We start from the raw sequence: 23,607 nt of genomic DNA, 5'->3' as shown, positions 1-23,607 counted from the left end.
ACCGGGGATGGATCAGTGGATAATTGCCCTGTTCTGTTCAATTCCTCTGAAGCATCTGGCACAGGTCATTGTTGGGAGACAGGACACTGGGCTAGATGGACCATTGGTCTGACCCACTATGGCCATTCTTATGTTCTTATGACAAGGGACCCTTATGACCACAATCCCAGCAGCCGGTTTTCATGTTTAGGATTGGAGATAGAACTCAATTGTAGACAAATGAAACAACATAATTAGGCCTGTGCTCCCCACTGCCATGCTACAGCCTCTGCATTTATTTACTGACAAATAAAACTTGCAGAATTTTAAAATACTGTGTGCAGAATTTAATTTTTTGGTGCAGAATGCCCTCAGGAGTAGCACCTCCAGCAGCATAACAGATTAGCACCATGCTGAACATCGGTTTGGTACCAACTCAGAGGGCAGAATCTACCTAGGGGTTCACAGCACTATTCCCTGCAGAACCCAGGTATTCTTTAGGGAGATACTTGAGTCACTCAGCTTCTGATTTCTGGGTTCCTAATTAACTCAGGGAAAGGTAGGTGTCATTGTGGACAGCTCAATGAAAAAAAACCAACAAGATGTTGGAATGTGTGTGGAATAGAACAGAAAACACTGATTGTGATGCCATTGTACATATCAGCAGCATGCCCTCCTCTGGAATACTGTGTCCAGTTGTGATTTATCAAAAAGAGAAATACGCACTTCCTCTGAGCCCTGCTGGCTCTGACACAGGTAAGACACGAAGAGCGATTAGAAACACAGGAATACTTGCATACGAAGAGGCAATATGCTAGAACACACAATAGTGACTTGCACAGAGAAGGTACATGGGGTGCTCTTTACTCATAATCCAAGAACAAAGGACATGCAGTTACACTGAAAGGCAACAAGTGTAAAACTAATAAAAGGGCTTTAGTACAACTCACTGCCACAAGATATCATTGAGATCGAACTCAGAACTCAGAGAGACTGGAGATGTAAATGGGTAATTAGACAGCATAAAAGACTCCAGAAGGGATATAAACCCTCAGACTTCAGGGCATAAACCAACCGCTAACTGATGGGGGCCAGAAAGGAGCTTCCTATTACTGTTAAGTTATTCTATATTTGTCCACTACACAGGTGGTACTGGCTAGTGGCAGAGACAGGATACAGGACTAGAAGAACTACTGGTTTGATCCATTACTACAGTTTTTATGTTCCAATCCAAATACTCAGTTCAGCTTTTGAGATCTGACTGGATCATAATATAACTATTATAGCAACAAAGGGGCTTAATTCCAGACACTTGAGTATTTAAATTCCTTCCAGTTTACCTACATCTTTCAAAGAAGAGCAACACATGATTAAGGAGCTATACAGACTGATTTATGATGACAAATGTAAAACCATGGTTAACTCCACAAGTCTTTGGTAGGGTGGAAATACCAAAAAGGGAGAGATCATTTAGGTTGGTATCTAAGTAATAGGAAATTAAAGATAAAGTCTGAGTTTCAAGCCAGACTTGCTAAAGTTGAAATCCACAAAGATTGCGGAATGGTCTCCCAAAGTGAACAATGGCAAAGTCCCTGCTGTGTCACTCAGAACAGGGCTGGACAAACCACGAGCGGATAAAGCCTACACTAGTAACCGGAGAGGATGGACTAGACCCATTAGTTCTTTAACCATCTCCAACCTCATTTTGAAGGGCTAGCTGCATTAAAAGATCAGCTTTAATTTCAGGCCTGTCACTGTTGCTATGATTCTTCAGGTCTGAAGAAGAGCTCTGACTAACTCGAAAGCCTCTCTTTCAACAAGAGAAGTGGGTCCAATAACTGATATTACCTCACCCACCAGGGTGGATAAAAATCAATGATTTAAAAATAAAATAAAATAAAAATAAATAGGTAAAAAAAAAAATCAGATATTTAAATAGGATTTTTTTCGATAAAATGTTTTTTCCCCCCTCAAAAAGCATTTTTTCTAAAGATATCTTAATTAAAACTATCATAAAATAGGGATTATAAATTCTAATTCTATAGTACGAGACAATATATTCATGTAATGGTTAAAAAAAGTTTTGTAAATGAGTTCCAATAGTTCATGGATTAGGGACCCAATCTTATGGGGTTCCAGGGGCTTCTGTATAGATTTAGGTTAATTTTTCTATCTACCCAATGGGACTCAGTGCTCAGTCTAGGAGATACAATCAGAGAGGCTTACTTGTGCAATTCTCAAACTGTGGATTTGTGTCTCCAGAGATAACATGCTTGTTAACAGCAAAAATGTTTTTAAAATAAATATATAGAGGTGAGAAATAACAGATCTCAACCCTATTGTCCCTCTGCAAATTTGTGTATACAGAGTCAATCCCTTACCTCTCTCTAAGGCAAAGTTTCAAAAAGTTCAATGAATAGAAGATTGTTGGGGGGTTGACTAGATCTGGACAAGGAGAAGAAGTCTGGAGATAAATGTGAGAAGGGAGGGACAGGCAGTAGAAACACAAGTGAAACTGTTTGAGTAGCATATTCCAGAAGTCTTGAGGTCTTTCTGAGTGTAGCCTTTGCTGATTTGAGATCTACCATACCATTCTCTCACTAGAAGGGAAAACCTATAATGGCAGCAGGCGGTAAAAGAGACCCAGTTTGGGAATAAGAACCATTCAAGAAATATATGTTTGCTGATGATGTTTTAAAGAAAGTCACACCAGTGAACTGATGGAAGTCACTTAAGCACTTGGATTCAGAGACTGCTGAAGTGACAATCACACATTTAACAGGAGTAGCTTCTGACGATGTAGAAAGAATATTTTCTTCCTTTGGACAAATTCATTCCAAATGGAGAAATCATTTGGGACCTGAAGAAGCAGGAAAGCCTGTTTTTCTTTTCCAGATTATGAACAAACAGGAAAATGAAGGTGAAGACGACTGAGTTAGCTGCAGAAGCCAATATTTTAAGTTTCTCATGTTGGATTGGCTGACAGAGTCAATTTAATTTTTTTTTTTAATTTCATTTAACTATTTTAGTTAAAAACAATTTTAATAAGAACAAACCTGATTTTAAAAAATTTGAATGTTTAAGTTCAGGTTTCAGAGTGGTAGCCATGTTAGTTTGTATCAGCAAAAACAAAGAAGAGTCCTTGTGGCACCTTAGAGACTAACAAACTTATTGGGGCATAAGCTTCCGTGGGCTAGAACCCACTTCATCAGATGCACGGAGTGGAAAATACAGTAGCAGGTATATTTATACATAGTACATAAAAAGATGGGAGTTGCCTTACCAGGTAGGGGGTGTGTGGGGGTGTGTGTGTGGTGTCAGTCTAATGAGACAACTGTCTTTAAATTTAAAACAATTTAAATGTCTGTCTGGTGATGTTCTTCTCCATGGCAAGAAAATCCTCCAAATATTAATGATTAACCTGTTGAATTGGAGATAGTTCACCTCCCAATGACATCATAAATATCTGCTTCAAATTACCTTTGCTAAATGAAATAACCAAACAATCAATCAGTGATTTTCTGATACAGCTGTAAAACTAATCTGAAAAGTTTTCAAAATAAATCACTGTTTAAAAATGTATATAGTGTGCACCTTCTAAAAATGAAACCTACATCTGAGTTGTGAAGAATCTGTATTAAGGTTATAACAACCAACAAGAATGCACTTTTATGCAGAAATCCATGATTAAATGGAGCCTTCCTGACAAGTGATTTAAATCGATTTACACCAAATCTACCCTCTCACCCACCTTTTCTCGCTGCTGCTCTGAGTCATTCCTCTGACGAAGGAAGAGCTATAGTGCCAGCTAGTGGAAGGCTATGAACACAGAGCTACCCGTGAAAACCTAGCAAGCCAAGCCCAAGAAGCTCCCTTGTCCAGCCTTTATCACGGAGAAACTAATGAGAACCCACTAGCCCCAACCAAAAAAAAAAAAAAAAAAGTTTCCTTGCCCAAGACATGAAGAATTTTTCAAGGCTGATTACATTCCCTAGTCCAATGGAAGGAAGCGTGTTGTTTAAGATAGGAAAGCCCTTGGGCCAGCTACATGAAGCGATGGGTTTCACAGTACGAAGACAGAGCCATAGCTAAAAAGAATTTGAATTGCTCTATGGCACTGTGAGATCAGCTCTGGAAAGGGGGAACTAAATCAGTACTCTCAGTTTGCAGGGGAAAAAAAAAAAAAAAAAGACATGGTTAATATACCAAAGATTGAGAGGAGGGGGTGGAAGGAGTGACATCTGAAGGCACCACTGTGGGAACTGAATATCCTCAGATGTAGTCAACAGATCAGAAGGTCACTTCTTGAAAACCATGTATTCTCATGCTAGTTTAGGAACCACAGTAGTCCAAGCGCCCTCCATAGATGCTTTGGTGCTGGGAGGCTGAGGAGAAAGACAGCCATCCACTTTCCAAAAGAGGACAGAACTGCCGAGGATAGAGCTTCTTTAGTACAGTGCTGTATGCTAAAAGAACTAACAGATTAGACATTACTGAAGAGAAGGGACGAGACTACATGGACGTGTGGTCTATTCCATCCCACATTGTTTAAGTCACTAAATAGCATCTGTCAAAGCTGGAAGAGGGAAGCTATACTGAAGAGTTTATTGGGCTACTGGGATTCTTTGGCCTTGTATAGATGAGTATATTAGACAGAACCTATCTATCTATGAGGGAAACTCACAGGCTCTACCCATTTCTTCAATGGCCTGTTCAGTTCACGTAGAAGAGAAACTGCTTCTAATTGTGGTCTTCAAAGAGTCAAGTTCTCTTAAGGGAAAGATCAGCCCCATCATTTATAACAGCAGCTCTCAAACCTGTGGATTGGAATACAAGGGGTTAATGAGCACCCTCCTAGCTGAGATTGCTCGTTGAAGCAAATTTACTCCATTGCTTGCAGTAGGAACCTCATGCCAAGAGCTCTCCCATAACCCCCTGTGTAGGCTCCTGTGGCACCTTCTTTGTGGAGGACTGGCTACTAGAAGTGGGGTGACTGTAAGAGGTGGAGCACCTCTACTAACCACTATCTCAGGGAGCACCAAAGAAGAAAGGAAGGTGTTGTAGGCCATAATGTGGGACAGATACATGGGGAAGTGGTTAGAGTAACAGACTGAAGGAAAGGGTAGTCATTCACTTAAGGTCCAATAGGAATACCATGTGGACCTGCTGAGAGGCATGGTAAAAAAGTGTACGAATCCATAGTGGGCTCCACCTTAACATGAAGTCTTAAACCATCTTTACGCATGTGGGATTCCAGAAAAGCGAGCAGCAGCCTTCAGAAGCGCACAGAAGACTTAAGGAACATCAATGCTTAGATACAAAGGCGATAGGTGCCTTAGACACTCAATTTAGACAAACTTGAACAAGCTGCTATTTTTGGTGTCATCATTCCTGACCCCTCTTCCCCATGAAAAGATAGTGTTACAGAAGCAAACTCCACAAGAAGTCCTCTGGCACTGAAGAGAATAATCACAGCTCTAGGAAACAGTGTGTCTACGCCAACTCACCCCTATGGTTGATGCCATGTAATCCGCACACATTTCAGCAAAGTCCCTCTCAAGTACTCCGTAATAAAGGCCGTAGAACAGGAGGGAAACACCAAAATCCATTGCATCTTCGGGTTTGATTCTGCAGTGGAAGAGGCAGAAGAACGTCAAACAAGTTCTTCAGTCAAACAAAGTTGCTCTCTGAAAGCGTGCAAAGTTAGCCTGCTGTAAAAACATAGCATGACAGGGTAAAAGGCCTCATTAGCAATATTTAATGGTGTGCTAGGAACTTCATCTACCAAGTAAGCATTCATGGTCTTGAAATGTACACACATAGGTGTCATGCACGACTTCCACATCATGATCCCTGTAAATACAAGATCTTTGGGACTTTTGGCAAGAGTTGCCATCTTCTAAATACAGCGATATGCATTCATGTAGCATCTTGTGCTGGTGAATCTGCCTTTTGTTTTGACGGCGATCAGACTAGATGATCACAGTGGTCCCTTCTGGCCTTGGAATCTACAATCCTTAAATTGCCCAGTGTGTATGGAGTCATGCCCTTCACTGCTACACTAGGACCACAGCCTCGCCTGTTCTAACGGTGAATTCTCAGGCAGTGTTTCATAGCTAGATTTAAGGAGTAATTCTGAGAGACAGGGGCTTCAGTTGTTGTTGTAGGTACTCAACATCTCTCAAGGAGAGAGAAAAAAAATAGCCAGAGTCTCCTTGATCATCAAGGCGAGAGACGTTACATAGTGGCAAATAACTTAAGAGCACAAAATAGAGACAAATCACAGAGCCTAACTTCTACATGCCTCGGGGAGGGGGGGGGGGGAGGGAGCAGAGGAAGAAGGAAAGGAAGGAAATCAGATCAGATCAGTACAGCAGAGGTAGGAAAAAAACACCATGCAGCTAGATAGGGTGACAACTCAGACCCAGTTACAATGCTACAATCACTTGTAAAACCAGCTCCAAGATACATCAGGATTCCTGTTTCCCAGGAGGATGAACATTAAAGGTACTGGGTATGGACATGCACAAGAGGAGGAGCTGGAAGAAGCTGGTGACGTTAACACTTAGGTGTCACACATATCCATTCCTTTTCCTTGAGCATCCTTGCTGAAAGCGGAGTTCTGGGCAGATACTTGGACCACTTTGAAGGATATACGTGCAGACACATCACTTGTGATCGCTCTAGCAGCCAAAAGAGAAACTAGTCAGCACTTTGGTCTCCTACATTATTGATGACATGACTAAGACTATATATGGCCGCACCTATTTCCCAATGTGTTTTAAAGAGCCCCACAGTGAACACTTGGCTCTACGCAGCTTTGCCATTTTAACTCTTTGATGGGAGCTAAGCAGCAAAGATTTACTCACCTGAATAATAAGTTAAGACCAAAAAGAGTGAACATTACAGCCATGTACCCGACAATTCCAGTGGCATAGCTGATCTTGTATATCAGCAGAAACCATTTATAGACCAGCCTGTAAAACAAAACACACACCCAAAAGTGAGGTGATTTTACAGGTATTTTGAAGGGAGTTTCATGGAACACCTGAAGGAGTTTTAAGATTCTAACTAAAGCTAGTTTTTCACTTAGGCCATTTGAGCTGTTCAAGTGAAAGAGAGATAGTGGGCTGCCCATTGACTGGGGAGCCAGATTTCAGAGTTCTAATCCCAGCTCTGACACTTACTCTCCCTGTGGCTCTTGGCAGGTCACGATGTATGGACTGTCATGATTTTCATGTCCAGTACTTCATGATCTTCTCGGGCTAGAAATAAATGGTGTGTCCCATGCTGGGAATACCCCCACTAGGACATGGGTCTCACCTTATAGCCCTGCAGGGCTATGATCTACCAGGCTTTCCACCTGTCGCTCAGATCAGCACAGATTCTGGGGAAAATTAATATTTCAGTGACAGGTTGATTTTGTTTGAAACTGATCAGTTGTCAGCAATGTTAGAAGCACTCCTGACAGAGATGATTAGTAGGCAGAATCCAGGTGAGACGGTCAAAGGAGTGTGATTAATGCAGTCCCATTATAGGGTTGCCACCACAACCTGGAGTCAGAAGTTGAACTGCAAAGCTGCAGCAAAGCAGTAGGTCTGTTGCATGGAAATCTGAATTAAGCCAGTTAATTGCTTCTCTCACACAGAGGCAGCCTGCACAAAACCATGCCTAGTTTTTGGTTCATGTGACTTATGAGGAGATTCTTGTGTTAACCTGGGAGTCGTCTGCACAAGAGGTTTACGAGTTGCTCTGAAAGTGACAAAGGCTGTGACAGCAGAGAAGAGCACCCAGATCACCAGGAATCGCCACCAGTGCAGCTTCGCTGTGAAATAAAGGGGAACAACCCACATCTGAAAGAGGGTCACCATCTGCAACAACAAAACAAAGGCATGTCAATTAAGACCAAGCTCACACACTGAATGGCATTAAAACAGGCTACACCAGTACCAGCAGTCTCTCGGGCCTACCATGCCCCTCTTAAAGAGAATACATTCTTGGCTGTACAGCCCTGGACACTGTGAAATCTGAATTAAATAATATGTTACTGTGACGTTGCATAAGGCTTTATGGAAATATGCTTATGAATGTATATATGATATAACTGGAATAAGTTTTATGCTACACATGCCATGTAACATATCTCTGTAAAGGTTATGATCTACTGAATCTATTCATCCTATTTGTATGCATGCATGTATCATTTTCATATTTGAAGCTATGAATATTGGCTGTGTACTGGTTTGATTTTAAGTAGCCTTAGTAAGGCATTTGGGCAGCTTCTTTAGAAAGGAATTTGCAAGTTAAGTGCCCAATCAAGAAACACTTAACAGACAATGGATCTTGGAAGGCTCCAATCCACATAAAAAGTCTACTTGAGGACGTTCAAGGTAGCATGTGACCCAGGGCTGCTACCTGTAAGTTCTGAGTCATGCATGGACATGTGACTCGCCCATGTGACTCCAAAACTCCATCTTGTAGCTGGGATTCTACACAGGGGGAGGGAGGGGTGTCACCCACAAGAGAAAGTCTATTTAAACCTCCGGAAGACCCCTCCATTTGGTCTTCAGCTGACTCAAGAGTCATCCTTTGGGGGTGAAGAGGCTACCTGAAAGAAACAGGAACAAAGGACAGTAACCACCGGGGGAAGAGTGATTGCTGGACCCAGACTAGAAGGAGACTAGTCTGTAAAAGGAAGCTTACTGGAACACCTCTGAGGGTGAGATTTTATCTGTATTCAGTTTTCTTACTGTATTAGGCACAGACTTGCGTGTTCTATTTTATTTTATTTTGCATGGTAATTCACTTTGTTCTGTCTGTTACTACTTGGAACCACTTAAATCCAACTTTCTGTATTGAATAAAATCTCTTTTTACTTATTATTTAACCCAGAGTATGTACTAATACCGGGGGGGGGGGAAGAGGCGGTTGGGAGGGGGGGCAAACAGCTCTGCAGATCTCTCTACCAGTGTCATAGAGGGCGAACAATTTAGGAGTTTACCCTGTACAAGCTTTACACAGGATAAAACAGATGTATTTGGGGTTTGGATCCCCATTGGGAGTTGGGCATCTGAGTGCTAGAGACAGGAACACTTCTTAAGCTGCTTTCAGTTAAGCCTGCAGTCTGTGGGAGGTGGTTCAGGCCTGTGTCTGGGTTTGTGGCCGGCAGGCGTGTCTGGCACAACCAGGCAGGGCGCTGGAGGCCCAGGCTGAGAGGGTAGGCAGGGGCAGGAGTAGTCTTGGCACATCAGGTGGCAGCCCCCAGGGGGTTTCTGTGACCCAACCTGTCAGTTACCCAACATTTTTTCAGTGGGTTGAGCAAGGGGGCAGATGGGACAGATTGTGGGGAAGGTTTAAACCAGTGGATGAACTCATCGTAACATTGTAAGTGAGCGACTGGGGTTTGCCCAACTCTGCTAAAAGAGGCATATCTGCTCAATTCTTGCCCAATCAGGTTTCGTAAGAGGGCCACACATTCCTCAAAGCGGATACTAAACAGATGTACACAATAAGATCCAGGTAGTCCTTTCCAGACCCTTTCCCAGCATAAAGATTTTGCAATGCAAATGGAATTGTTTGCAAAACCGACATGTAGGAAACAAGCCGTTGTCTGGCCACTGTTAATTGGCATCATGAGGCTCGGAAGAACAGAGGGTGTGGAAAATCCCCTGTTGTTCTTGAATGGAACGATATTCCCTGACCTGCAGTCTGATGCACCAGGATAGCAAAATCAATGGTGGCAGAGTGACCAACAAGCTTGAGAGGATTCTGCAAACCGAGCGATTGGACAAGCGTTGTGAGCATTCAAATGCCAAATGAGGTTGGCGGCCATGAAATCCAGCTTCCACTCAAATAGTCTGCGTTATTCTGAGTAACGACAATGGTGAAATCCAGCTTCCATTTACATTGTTCTGAGTAACACCAGTGGGGAGATCTATTTGTTCCATTGCCTCCTTAAGGGTGAACACAACTTGATACAACTCCTTACTAGCAAAGGGTTACATACGCCAGTGGTTCTCAGCCAGGGGTCTGGGACCCACTGGGGTGCTGTGAGCAGGTTTCAGGGGGCCCATCAAGCAGCCGGTGTCAGACTCACTGGGGCCCAGGGCAGAAAGCTGAAGCCCCACTACATGGGGCTGAAGTCCAGTGCCCTGAGCCCAGCCACCCGGGGCTGAAGCCAAAGCCTGAGCAACTTCGCTTTGCTGGGGCCCCTGTGGCGTAGGGTCCCAAGCAATTGCCCTATTTGCTATCCCCTAACTCAGGCCCTGGCTTTTATATGCAGAAAAATCAATTGTTGTGACACAGGTGGGCCATGGAGGTTTTATAACATGTTGAGGAGGAAGGGGGGCTCAGAAAGAGAAAGGTTGAGAACCCCTGACATGCTACACTGATGAAACAATTGTATTTTGTAACCTAACTATAAAGAAAAGGAGTACTTGTGGCACCTTAGAGACTAACCAATTTATTTGAGCATGAGCTTTCGTGAGCTACAGCACACTTCATCGGATGCATACTGTGGAAAGTATAGAAGATCTTTTTATACACACAAAGCATGAAAAAAAATGGGTGTTGACCACTACAAAAGGTTCTCTCTCCCCCCACCCCACTCTCCTGCTGGTAATAGCTTATCTAAAGTGATCACTCTCCTTACAATGTATATGATAATCAAGGTGAGTCATTTCTAGCACAAATCCAGGGTTTAACAAGAACGTCGGGGGGGGGGGGAAGAGGGGTAGGAAAAAACAAGGGGAAGTAGGTTACCTTGCATAATGACTTAGCCACTCCCAGTCTCTATTCAAGCTTAAGTTAATTGTATCCAATTTGCAAATGAAATCCAATTCAACAGTCTCTCGCTGGAGTCTGGTTTTGAAGTTTTTCTGTTGTAATATCGCAACTTTCATGTCTATAATCACGTGACCAGAGAGATTGAAGTGTTCTCCGACTGGTTTATGAATGTTATAATTCTTGACATCTGATTTGTATCCATTTATTCTTTTACGTAGAGACTGTCCAGTTTGACCAATGTACATGGCAGAGGGGCATTGCTGGCACATGATGGCATATATCACATTGGTGGATGTGCAGGTGAACGAGCCTCTGATAGTGTGGCTGATGTTATTAGGCCCTGTGATGGTGTCCCCTGAATAGATATGTGGGCATAGTTGGCAACGGGCTCTGCTGCAAGGATAGGTTCCTGGGTTAGTGGTTCTGTTGTGCGGTATGTGGTTGCTGGTGAGTATTTGCTTCAGGTTGGGGAGCTATCTGTAGGCAAGGACTGGCCTGTCTCCCAAGATTTGTGAGAGATTTGTGAAAGACAGGCCAGAGAACCAAAGAACCTATCCTTGCAACAAAGCCCGTTGCCAACTGTGTCCACATATCTATACAGGGGACACCATCGCAGGGCCTAACATCAACAAACTGGACAGTCTCTACGTAAAAGAATAAATGGATACAAATCAGATGTCAAGAATTATAACACTCCCAGTCTCTATTCAAGCCTAAGTCATTATGCAAGGTAACCTATTTCCCCTTGTTTTTTCCTACCCCCCGCCCCCCGTCAGACGTTCTTGTTAAATCCTGGATTTGTGCTGGAAATGATCATCATACACATCATGATCATCATACACATTGTAAGGAGAGTGATCACTTTAGATAAGCTATTACCAGCAGGAGAGTGGGGTGGGGGGAGAGAAAACCTTTTGTAGTGGTCAACACCCATTTTTTCATGCTTTGTGTGTATAAAAAGATCTTCTATACTTTCCACAGTATGCATCCGATGAAGTGAGCTGTAGCTCACGAAAGCTCATGCTCAAATAAATTGGTTAGTCTCTAAGGTGCCACAAGTACTCCTTTTCTTTTTGTGAATACAGACTTATACGGCTGTTACTCTGAAACCTAACCTAACTATGGTTCTCATAGAGTTCCAATGCGTACTGTTGGACAGGGAAGGCAAATGGGTATTAAACATCACAGGGCAGTCCGAGAAGGACATTAATGCAACTGTTTATATAGCTAATTGCCAGCTCCATTCAGCACCTGCAGCCAGAGGGCGGATGAAACAGGGTGGGAAATGCTTACATTGTAGGAGCGAGGATGTCTCTGTTTCCACTGTACCAAGAGGAGCTGTGCAACCACTAGCGTGGCAATGAGGATGAGGACCATTTCGGCATGCATGGCCTCGTGGCCACGGTGCTTGGCGTGCATCCGAGCATGCTCGACCCTGAAATGAAAACAAGGCAAGTTAAGTCTGGAGTGAACAGGCTGGGATCAGCAAGAACCTGGTACATAGAGCAGTATGGTAGGGTTGCAGGACAGTTTCCATGTCAGGGGATGGAAAGCAATGTGGGAGAGGCTAGCAGAGAAAGATGCTGCTACACTCAAGATAGGAAAGGCAGAGGAACACAAATCTGGTCTGGCTCACGCAGATTCTAGAGCTATAAACAACCAAGCATTCTCTGGCTCAAGCTCTGTGCAGACAGGACAGATGAAGGCTGAAGTGTCTTCTTAGGTGCTGTCAGCCTTTGGGAGCAAAGAGAAGCAGATTCCATGTCTTGTACCTACAATCTTGCAGTTGACTAGAGCAGCATTAGTGGCTGAAGAGACTCCCTGTCATCATGGCTAGAGGGAGAGGCCTGAGCATATGAACTGAAATATAAAGGGCCAAAATAAAATAGATGAAATGTCCTTTCACTACAATTTTGCATAGAAAGAGGCATCCCTCTCCCTCCTACTCAACAAAGCGGATAGTAGCCCCGGCTCACACCTCATTTGCATAGGTTCACCTCTCCCACATCCACTGCAACGCACCACTCACCTCCATCTCTCCTCGGGGGACAGTCGTGATAGATCAACCTAGAGAGGAAAAGCAATCAGTTACTGAAGTCCAAGAGTGGCAGTTGAAGCCTAGAGGAGATCTTTGCAATACTTTGTTTGCACACCAGTTGAAAAAAAACTCTTTTCTGTGTAAGAGGAACTGTCCCTGGCTAAATGCTGTCACAAGCAATTTAAGATTATAACCGACAAGGAAACCACCACTTAGTACGTGCCCCACGGTAATCACGTTGCAACTCTGCCTAGGGCTGAAGGCAATGCAAGAGTATTGCATTAATTGTAAGGCTGTCATTAAAGATCCCAGGGAATCATGGTCAGAATGTGCTTCTTAGAATCAAGTAAGAGGTTCAGAGGAAGAAACCACAAACCCATGTTCTAGCCATCTTGACTAGTCATCACCTTAGTAATCATCCTCCCAACATTAGCTGCTAGCAACCGAGGACTTCCACCTCTGCCCTATACTGTGGGCACTTCTGGAAGTTCTAAAGAATCTTTGCACCACTCCCCACAATTGTTAGATCACGAGGGCGTCTAACGTACAGTACCACATACCACTTTAAGGAGTGAAATATGCATCTTGACATCTCACCTAGATACACTATTTAGGACAGTTTGTTCTGAGCAGTGACTGCAATTTCAGGTACAGCCTAGTAACCCCAAGGAAGTAGATGATTCAGCCCCCTGCTTCATAGGTTTAAGGGTCAGACGGGACCAACAGGATCATTTATTCTGAACTCCTATATAACACAAGTTGCAGAATTTCACCCAGAAATTCCTGCAACAAAACCCATCATTCCTGACCATCTTTTGGGAAACATTCAATCTTGAGTTAGACATCAGGGGATTGTGAATCTACCACATCCCTTGATAAATTGTTCTAATAGTTAATTACCCTGAATGTTTAAAAAAAATATCAGCCTTATTTCTAGTCTGAATTTGCCTGGTTTCAGTTTCCAGCCACTGGATCTCCTTATGCCTTTATTTGCTAGATTAGAGAGTCCGCTTCAACTAGAAATCTCCTCCCCATTTAGGTACACTTGGTCAGAGGGCATATTTTCCCCCTATGGTAACACAAACACTGACATGGAAGGCCAACAGTCACTTTGGATGTGGTTAATGAAATCCCATAGATCCGACTTCATCTTAGCTCATCCTTAACTGTATTTATATTAAAAAGAAAAGGAGGACTTGTGGCACCTTAGAGACTAACTAATTTATTTGAGCATAAGCTTTCGTGAGCTACAGCTCACTTATACATACAGTTAAAACCAACAAAAGCAGGTTGCCTGGGGCCCAGACCAACTGACAGCCATTCAACTATTTAGACATGCCAGCTGTTTGAGTACATGACATCACACTGTTGAAGTCAGGGAGTGAAGGTGATATTTGTATTGGCACTTGGCTTTTCCTCACATCATAGTATCTGTAAACAGCCAGGTGAGCTTGTTCCGAGTGCCGTACATATGAAACAGGTCGCCAATGCGTGGAGCCACAGCAGCTCAGTTTAAAGACAGGACGTGTCAGGGACACAGCATGCATTTCCCAAGTGCAAAAGGTGTAAAAAAATGAACATGCAACTACAAGATCATTAGATGACTAACATTCCAAGTTCAGATTTAACAGTTACCCTTTAATCTTTTCACATGCAGCACTTAGATTCGTGTCTGGGCAATACTGCTGGCTTCCCTCAATAAAACCTGCTGTCAAACAAGATAAAGAACTGAGTGTTCAACTACTTGTGACCATTAAAGATCTCTCTGACCCTCTATCAAACAGGGACATGAGTCCCAGTGTCTTCATTAAATTTCATCTTGGCTAAAATTCTGGTTCCCCTGTAGTTTCTGCTGATAGGGTTTTCATTTCTTCTTTGCCATAGGTTGTTTCACAGTGCGTCTGCGCACTGTTAAAGAGCTGTTGTATTCTACCCCAGAACTGTGAAATTATAAGGGATTTAGTCCCTGAAGGCTTTGGAAAGCACTTTGGTAAATGCAAGATACCGCCATAAGAAAATTTTTAAGGTTTAGGGTTTGCTTAAGAGACTGAGCAGGTGGTGAAGATTTAGTACAGGAGCTGAAGAGATGTATTCAGATCTGTGCAACTCTCAATGCTACTTGTTCCTGACTATTGGATACTATTTTCTGGAATCATGAGAGGAAGCCACAGGACTTTTAGTTACAGCAGAATTCAGTTTAAACAGTAAGGATCTGATAAAGAGCCAAAGTCAAGAAATTCAGTATGGCAGATAACCTGTTCCCAACTCACTGTGAGTGGGAGAAGCACCAAAGAATAAGGCTGCTATTCCTAGCCTGACTCAGCTTCAAGTTGCTTAAATTTTGCTGGTGTAGAAATTACTGACATTCTCCTCAGAACACTGGAAAAACAGTTACTTCAACAAGCACAAGGCAGCTTCTCTACCTCAGTGTCCTTACTGGATTTCCACGCTGGTGCAAGTATACTCCTGTCCCGCCCATATAGTCCATGTGCCCTAACCCACCACTGACCGTGTCTATGTTGGGAAAGTTTTAAAACAGTTTCCCACTGTTGCTAGAACTGTGTAGATGGGGTTTTACCTACTGACCGTCTTGACAGGCTGAGGAATAAGCCACCTAATGATGGAAACCCTGTTGCTTCAGAAATTTTAAGAGAAGAGGAGAACTGGAAAATAAGCTATAGGAAAGAATCCTATGCAGACACGAGGAAGGATTGAAATGAGCAATTAGTCCATAGAGCAATGTGACTTCTGATTTCGTAACGTCTTTTTTTTTAAATGTTAAGTGCTGACAGATAAATTTTTCTCAGCATTCAAAACAGTAATACAGTCTCTGCCTGCAGTATAGAATCATAGAATATCAGGGTTGGAAGGGACCCCAGAAGGTCATCTAGTCCAACCCCCTGCTCGAAGCAGGACCAATTCCCAGTTAAATCATCCCAGCCAGGGCTTTGTCAAGCCTGACCTTAAAAACCTCTAAGGAAGGAGATTCTACCACCTCCTTAGGTAATGCATTCCAGTGTTTCACCACCCTCTTAGTGAAAAAGTTTTTCCTAATATCCAATCTAAACCTCCCCCACTGCAACTTGAGACCATTACTCCTCGTTCTGTCATCTGCTACCGTTGAGAACAGTCTAGAGCCATCCTCTTTGGAACCCCCTTTCAGGTAGTTGAAAGCAGCTATCAAATCCCCCCTCATTCTTCTCTTCTGCAGGCTAAACAATCCCAGCTCCCTCAGCCTCTCCTCATAACTCATGTGTTCCAGTCCCCTAATCATTTTTCAATAGTAGCTTACAATCTAATTCACAAACACATGGGAAAGATTCGCAAACATATTGGTGCCAACTTAAGCAGTGATCCAAGACACACTGATTCAATAAGACTACTTCTGTGCATTCCAAGATTACCCATGTGTAAAGTTACTCAGGTAACCTAATGTTTGCAGGATGAGGGCCCTGCCGTATTTTAAATAACAGGGGTAAAAAAAAAATTAGATTTGCCCATTAGCATAGTTAGGCTTTTTCAAAGTTAATCCTCACTGTAACGGAAGAATTTTTACTGAAGACTAAACTTCTCAGGTTCCCATCTGCAATCATCCCACAGGAGAGGGGACGAGCAGTTTCTCGTATAGTGTCATGCATCGACTAGACAAGAGAAGCTTTTAAGGGAACATTACAATAAGCATACCGGTTGTTTGAGAATGCTGAACAGCCCTTGTGTCTAAATAGGTACCACCTGAGCAGAAGAGAGCCGCCTCTGGGGGAAAAAAATGAATTTGGCAACTTAAAAATTACACACCTGAAAGGTAACCTGCAAAAGGGGGGGAGGGGGGAGAAATGGGTTTGTGTCATTGTTGCTTTATGATGTAGAAAAGAGACCCTGTCATAAATATAAAGGGAAGAGTAAACACATTTAAATCCCTCCTGGCCAGAGGAAAAAACCCTTTCACCTGTAAAGGGTTAAGAAGCTAAGACAACCTCGCTAGCACCTGACCAAAATGACCAATGAGGAGACAAGATATTTTCAAAGCTGGAGGGGGCGGAAAACAAAGGGTTCTCTGTGTGTGTGTGTGTGTGTTGCTTTTGCCGGGACCAGGTCAGGAATGCAGGTCAGAACTCCTGTAAAGGGCTAATAAGCAATCTAGTTAGATATGCGTTAGATTCTGTTTTGTTTAAATGACTGATAAAATAAGTTGTGCTGAATGGAATGTATATTCCTGATTTTGTGTCTTTTTGTAACTTAAGGTTTTGCCTAGAGGGATTCTCTATGTTTTGAATCCGATTACCCTGTAAGGTACTTACCATCCTGATTTTACAGAGGTGATTCTTTTACTTTTTCTTCAATTAAAATTCTTCTTTTAAGAACCTGATTGCTTTTTCTTTGTTCTTAAGATCCAAGGGTTTGGGTCTGTGTACACCTATGCAAATTGGTGAGGATTTTTATCAAGCCTTCCCCAGGAAAGGGGGTGTAGGACTTGGGGGGATTTTGGGGGGGAGAGATGTTTCCAAGTGGGCTCTTTCCCTGTTATATTTGTTAGATGCTTGGTGGTGGCAGCAATAAAGTCCAGGGACAAAAAGAAAAATAAATAGTTTGTACCTTGGGAAAGTTTTAACCTAAGCTAGTAAGAATAAACTTAGGGGTTTTTTCATGCAGGTCCCCACATCTGTACCCTAGAGTTCAGAGTGGGGAAGGAACCTTGACAGACCCCTTAAACAAAAATTCCCTTTCCCCTTCAGAGGTACTAGGATTATCCAATCATGCTCTCTCTGTTTTCCTGGAGGATTTCTTAGATGACTCAAACATGGTTTCTAAGAATTAAACTGAAGGGGTGGAGACACTGAATCCTTAAACAAGAGGATTTCTCTCCTAAGTATTCAACAAATCCAAACCAATTTGAATAAACTATGTTCAGCTAGCTATTGGTGAGTGGGAAGTACTTTGCTCAAGGTTTTTGTTCGGAACACACAATGAGCATCACTAAATTGAAGAGCTCTGAGCTATAAGAAGGCAATAAAGAGATTGCATGAAAATGGTGAACTCTTCTCTGTATGCAGCTATCCTTGTAATTTAACAAGCTTAACCCATGCTAGGAAAAAAAAATGTTGTTTGATTCAGAAAGACGATCAGCCTCACCTGAATATATGATGCTTTGCCTAGCTAGCAAAAGCCTGTTAAACTTGTTTGAGACTTAGTAAAGGGAAAAGGAATTAGAGTGTATAATAAGGATTTTCTACAGTGCAGACAGATCTTGGGTAGCAAGATGATTCACTCAAAGGTGCTCACAGCAAGATTTAAAGGTGATTATGGCCTTTTTTGCTTCTATAGGATGTTTAGAGAAGAACTGAAGAAAAACAAAAATCTCATTTGCCGGGTTTCCCCCCCCCCGCCCCTTTTATGTTAAAAAAGAAAAATTCAGATCCTGTCTAGGTCGGAAGACCATGGCCAGGTCTCCATTCTATTATTGGTATTACTGTAGCACCTAGCAGCCCCTGTCATAGACTAGTACCCCATTGTGCTAGATGTTCTACAAACAGAACAGAGAGAGAGAGAGTTCCTACAGCAAAGAGCTTAAAACTGCCATTCTCAGGGGGTCTCCAACTGCTGCAGCTCCACCTGTGGAAGAGTAAGTATAGCCCACCCACCAGCCTTTTAGGTCCTGCATCATCGAAGCAGGGATTCTCAAACTTCATTACACCGCAACCCCCTTCTGACAACAAAAATTACTACATGACCCCAGGAGGGGGGATTGAAGCCTGAGCCCACTCCAGCTCTGTCGACCTAAGGGTGCCAAAGCCCAAGACCAAGGGCTTCAGCCCCAGGCAGGGGGGTCCATAACCTGAGCCCTGGGCTTCGGCATCTGAATCTATAGCACCACAATTAAGTCAGATTTTAAAAAGTACTTCTTAAAAAGACTATATTCGCAGGATTCATCCTACACATTTCTCTTAGGAAAATCACAGCCAAATCCTTGGGACAAGCAATTCATCCTTTACATCTATATTTTATGCAGTGGACTGATAGTATATGCAGCAAATATGGTGGTGACTGGAGAAGAGTTTTCAAATATCCCTGAGGTATTTGCTTAATACAAAGTCTTCCCTTAGAGCTAGAAACCACGCTTGATCGCTGTCTTAATTAATGGGGATAATTTTCACTCAACTCCTCTGTTCAATAGTTATATGGTTTTATTACTATTCCTTAAAGTTACCCTGTCACAGCTTATGGAACAGTTCAACTTTATAACAATGAAGATTTTAAGATATAAAGGAACCTCTAACCTCAGAGCAAAAACAGCAGAGGCTCCAAGTATTGGTACTGCAAAAAAGACCAAGACATCTGTTTCCTATAATCCAACAATAGTACTGTCCAGACAGCTAGAGAAAATATAAGAAGAAGTCCTGAAACATGTTGATCAATCTCTTTATACTATTAGGCTTAAAATCTCTAGATTTTAGAATTTGCATCCGATGAAGTGCATCCGATGAAGTGAGCTGTAGCTCACGAAAGCTCATGCTCAAATAAATTGGTTAGCCTCTAAGGTGCCACAAGTACTCCTTTTCTTTTATCAATTCATTGTGTATGCCTTGGAAAGACAATGGACTGAGCTGACTTGGCTGGGGTTTGAACTCAGAGGGAATTGAGGAATTTCAAACCTGATGCTTACACTACAAAACCATCCCTAGTTAGACAAAGTATTTGCAAGACAAGGGCAGCCAATGAGACAAATTCTTGCTTGCATAAGGGACAGTGGTTATTCACATACACATTGTTCATATATTCCTTTCCAGAAGCTGATGCCTATTTGTGCTGATCTGTTTGGCCCTCTCAGTACATTTCTAAGGCACTGCTACCCAAATGTCTTAGAGTCAGAAGGATGAACAGGGTTTTCAGTTATAAGGGTCAATCTGCAATTGATTTTCTTTCATGTTTTCACATGCAGGAAAAGTCTCATATCTCCTGAGTTCCACTCTGCTGCTGGTAAAAAAAACAATTAAACAGCTTGTGGGAATGTCAGAGGCTAGCTTACTCTGATTAATTTGCCTTCAGTGGTAGAACTGCTCTAGCAAGGGGATGATTTTGCTTCTATCCAGGTCAAAGTTGTGGAGCTTATGATTTCAGAGCTCCATATATAGCGATCAACCGGATGCCATGAGCAAAGGGAGTAGAAGCGGGTGCATTTGATCTGCACAATCCTTAAGAGATGATTCCAGCATACACAGAGTACAGTGGGTCTTATTCTTGCCTTATTAGATAAGGTTGAGATGGCACAGTTGCTTGTAACTCAAATACTCAGCCCAGAAGTTTATTTTGCATGAAGAGCCCATTGCTGAAGTTATCCAGATGTAAAAAGAAAGCCTTAGAAATATAGTTCAGATGCTTCTCATGCTGGAATAACTAGCTTTAAGAGGCCAAACCTGATGCATACAAGGAGTCATTCAAATCCCTCATCTTGCCTTCAAGGCACTGCATAGCTGCGTCCTCTACCAACATCTCTACTCCCTCTCCCTCCCCCCCATTTACTCTCTTTTCCTACGCCTCTCCTAACTATCCTCTCTCAAGTCTTCTCCCATGGGACTGCCACACCCTTGTGATAACATCCCACTCCTAAGGCCTCTCCATTTCAAATCCTTCCCTTAGACATGTTGTACCCTCAGGTCTTCCAGCGATGCTCCCTTCAAGATATGCTGTCCTTGATAATAAACACTAGCTTATTAGGTGCCTGCAACGTTGTCTGTCCAATGAAAACTTTGAGGGAATTTGTCATTTCACATGTTTTTACAGCACCTAGCACACTGATAACTCTCAAATGAGTGAGAGCTTGACTGAAAAAAAGCTATCACTGAGTGAAAGGCACAAGGCTTATTAATACACAAATGGATACATGGAATTATGACAAATGACAACAGAGACAGAGCAGTAAACATGGATCATTTAGGCCTAACTGATCATTTTAATTAGATCTACCAGTCTGAGACATCTCTAGGCCATGCTACATCATTCATACTCCTTATCAAGCCATTTCTACATATTGCATCTGAGAGCATGGCTGCCTCTCTTCTCGGCTTCAAGGAGCATCACGACTGCAGGCTAAGTCCCTGCTAAGCTGCGCAGCAGGCTATCAATGTCTGCGCAAGTGCGCAGCAGGGAGAGGCGCCTCTTCCCCAGCTCTGGAGCTGCTGCAGCCAGGGAGAGGCACTCTCTCCGAGCCCTGGGCTGCTGCGGTGAGAGAGGGCTGGGGGGAGTCCCCTCTCCCTGCTGCAGTCGCGGGGTAGCCTGCATCCCAAACCCCTCATCCCCAGCCCCACCCCAGGGCGCTCACCCCCATGCATCCCAACCCCCTGCCCTAGCCCTGAGCCCCCTTCTGCATCCCAAACCCCTCATCCCCGGCCCCACCCCAGAGCCTGCACCCCCCCCACACCAAACTTCTGCTCAAGCCTTGAACCCCCGTCCCACTCCAAACTCCTTGAACCCACCCCGCCACACATCACCTCCATACTGGTGTGCATAACAAAATTCATTCCACACACAGAAGTAAAAAAAATCAGGGGGAACATTGGCTACAGGATGCACAAATTTTGCTGCTGCTGCTATTACCGGTGCAGAAAACCTTTAGTCCCACTCTGGTCACAATTCAATTGGAAACCAAGGAAGTACTATGACACCTCCCAATATCACACCCTACACGCTACAAAAATTCTTCAATGCTAAAGAAAAAATTGGTCCAAGGCAGGGGATTGACCCCATGCAAGCACGAATAACTGTTACCATGATCCTCTGTGACCCTGCTCATGCAGGGCCTGTAGCACAGTTAGCTATACTCATCGTGCTGATATGTAGTTATCATGTAAATATACTATGTTTTAAGGCAAGAAGTAGTTGTATTGAGTGCTAAAGCTTGCAGTAACGTGAGATGCCAAGCAGGACGAAAGGCTTTGATCTGCCTCACAAGCTGAAAAAAGGCAATAGGGTAGGAAGAGTAAGAGGTTGGCTGCAAAAAGCCTAGATAGGAAGATAATGTCTGAGCAGCTGACCCTTTGATAGCACTGTATTATGATTGTGGATGCAATGATGGGTACTCCTGAGGCTATATTCTCTCTTCTAGAAGGAAGTGGAAGCATACCTGCTTTCTCATCTCCAGCTAATGCACATCAAAGAGTTTGATCTTAACATAGCTTCTTCACCTGTCAGCCAGCTCCCATGATTTACAAAGCAGGGATCTAGAAGATGGGAATCCCCAAGTTCTAATGTTAGCACAGTACAATCTGGTGCCAATCCTCTAACCTTGCTATGCTCAATTTCTCTATCTACAACATGGGAATAATAACTACCTGATTGTGTAGACCTGTGCAGCATAGTGCCTATACCTTCAAAGTACTGTATGAGAGTACAGAAAATTGTTGCCAGCAATTAATATTGCCAGCTCTGTAAATCTACCCATACTTTCCAAGTACACCAGTTACTGTCACATACATGAGTCCCACACAGATGTGCATGACCAGCCAAGCTATTTTGGTAACAGACCTCAGAAACAGTGAATCATGTAACTGATAAAAACACTGTACATGATGACAGGTTTCAGAGTAGCAGCCGTGTTAGTCTGTATTCACAAAAAGAAAGAGAGTACTTGTGGCACCTTAGAGACTAACCAATGTATTTGAGCATAAGCTTTCGTGACCTCCAGCCCACTTCATCGGATGCATTCAGTGAATGTGTCCGAAGAAGTGAGCTGTAGCCCCCCACAGCTTATGCTCAAATACACTGGTTAGTCTCTAAGGTGCCACACGTCCTCCTTTTCTTTTTACTGTACATGATGTTACACAGATCAAGCCATCGTTTCTAATGCCTCTCTTCACCGAGCCAGGTTTTAACGGTCTGAGTCTTGGGACAGCAAAGCACTGCTACTCTAACAGCACCTGCCAGTACATGCTGAGGCCTTGAAACCATTTGAGAGCCATATCCTAGTTGCTCCCCCACTGAGACCCCCGAACCTCCCTCCCCAGGTCCCAGAGACCCTGGTCTGAGCTGCTCACCTGCTTCCCCCAGTACCCCCAACCCCTACAGCCTGGCATTCAAGGGGTCAGTCACACTTTGACTGCCTGGCTCCTCCCTCACAGAGCCCTGAGCTCCCTCCACCCCCATGCCTGGCACAGAGCCCTGCGATGCGCCCCCCGAGAAACCCAGACCCACGTCCCACCCTGCCCCCCCCACAGCCCCCTCCCCCTCTCAGTCCCCCCCCAGTCCCCTCCCCCCATCACCTCCCTCACAGCCCCCTCCCCACCATATCCCCTCAGTTCCACCCCACTTCACAGCCCCTCCCATCGCCCCAACTCCCCCCCCCACCCGCTGCTCGCCCCTCACAGCCCTGGGGTGCCCCGTCCTCAGCGCCCCACACACCTCAGACCCCTCCGCCCCCCAGCAGCCGGGGGCGCTCCCGGTCGCAGCACGAGGAGCCTCCCCAAGCTGCGCGCGCCCCGCCGCCTCAGGCCGCCCTCACCTCCTCCACGTCCCGCTCGACGGGGCCGCCGATCTCCACCTCCAGCACGGCCGCCATCTTCCCCTGCCTGCCCACTCGCCGGCCAGCTACTTCCCCCCGGCCCGCCAATCACCGGCCACGCCGGCCTAACGTCCGCCAATCAGCGAGCAAGACGATCCGCCTCTAGCCAATCAGAGAATGGAGGGGCGGGACGGCTTCCGGACGGCTGGAGAGCTGTCACAGAGTGAGGCGGTCATCCGACATTTACAACCACCAGAAAGAAACGCAAAATCCTTTAAAAAAATGGTACATTGCCAGGACGCCTCCCGAATCA

General features: G+C 44.0%; 1 protein-coding gene across 3 annotated transcripts in view; it reads right to left on the bottom strand.

Moving 5' to 3' along the window:
- RNF121 (ring finger protein 121) overlaps positions 1–23,422 on the bottom strand; it is a 41,075-nt gene extending 17,653 nt beyond the window's left edge. Inside the window, exons 1-6 of one of the 3 annotated variants that reach the window (XM_084624423.1) lie at positions 23,295–23,422; positions 12,794–12,831; positions 12,058–12,199; positions 7,696–7,850; positions 6,849–6,956; positions 5,487–5,607 (exon numbers count right to left, since the gene is read on the bottom strand). In XM_084624423.1, coding sequence (XP_084480549.1) covers positions 5,487–5,607; positions 6,849–6,956; positions 7,696–7,850; positions 12,058–12,199; positions 12,794–12,831; positions 23,295–23,351 — 621 coding nt within the window. In that variant the 5' untranslated portion in view covers positions 23,352–23,422. Of the gene's footprint in view, positions 1–5,486; positions 5,608–6,848; positions 6,957–7,695; positions 7,851–12,057; positions 12,200–12,793; positions 12,832–21,920; positions 21,965–23,294 lie in introns of those variants that run through there. The other 2 variants (XM_084624421.1, XM_084624422.1) reach the window with 2 other exon arrangements.
- Between the last annotated feature and the right edge of the window lie 185 nt (positions 23,423–23,607).

This window comes from Lepidochelys olivacea (genome assembly GCF_965140295.1).
Source record: "Lepidochelys olivacea isolate rLepOli2 genome assembly, chromosome: 1".
In the NCBI taxonomy this organism is placed as follows: domain Eukaryota; kingdom Metazoa; phylum Chordata; order Testudines; family Cheloniidae; genus Lepidochelys; species Lepidochelys olivacea.
The sequence above is the reverse complement of the archived record's forward strand: the minus strand, read 5'-3'. Positions and strand labels throughout refer to the sequence as shown.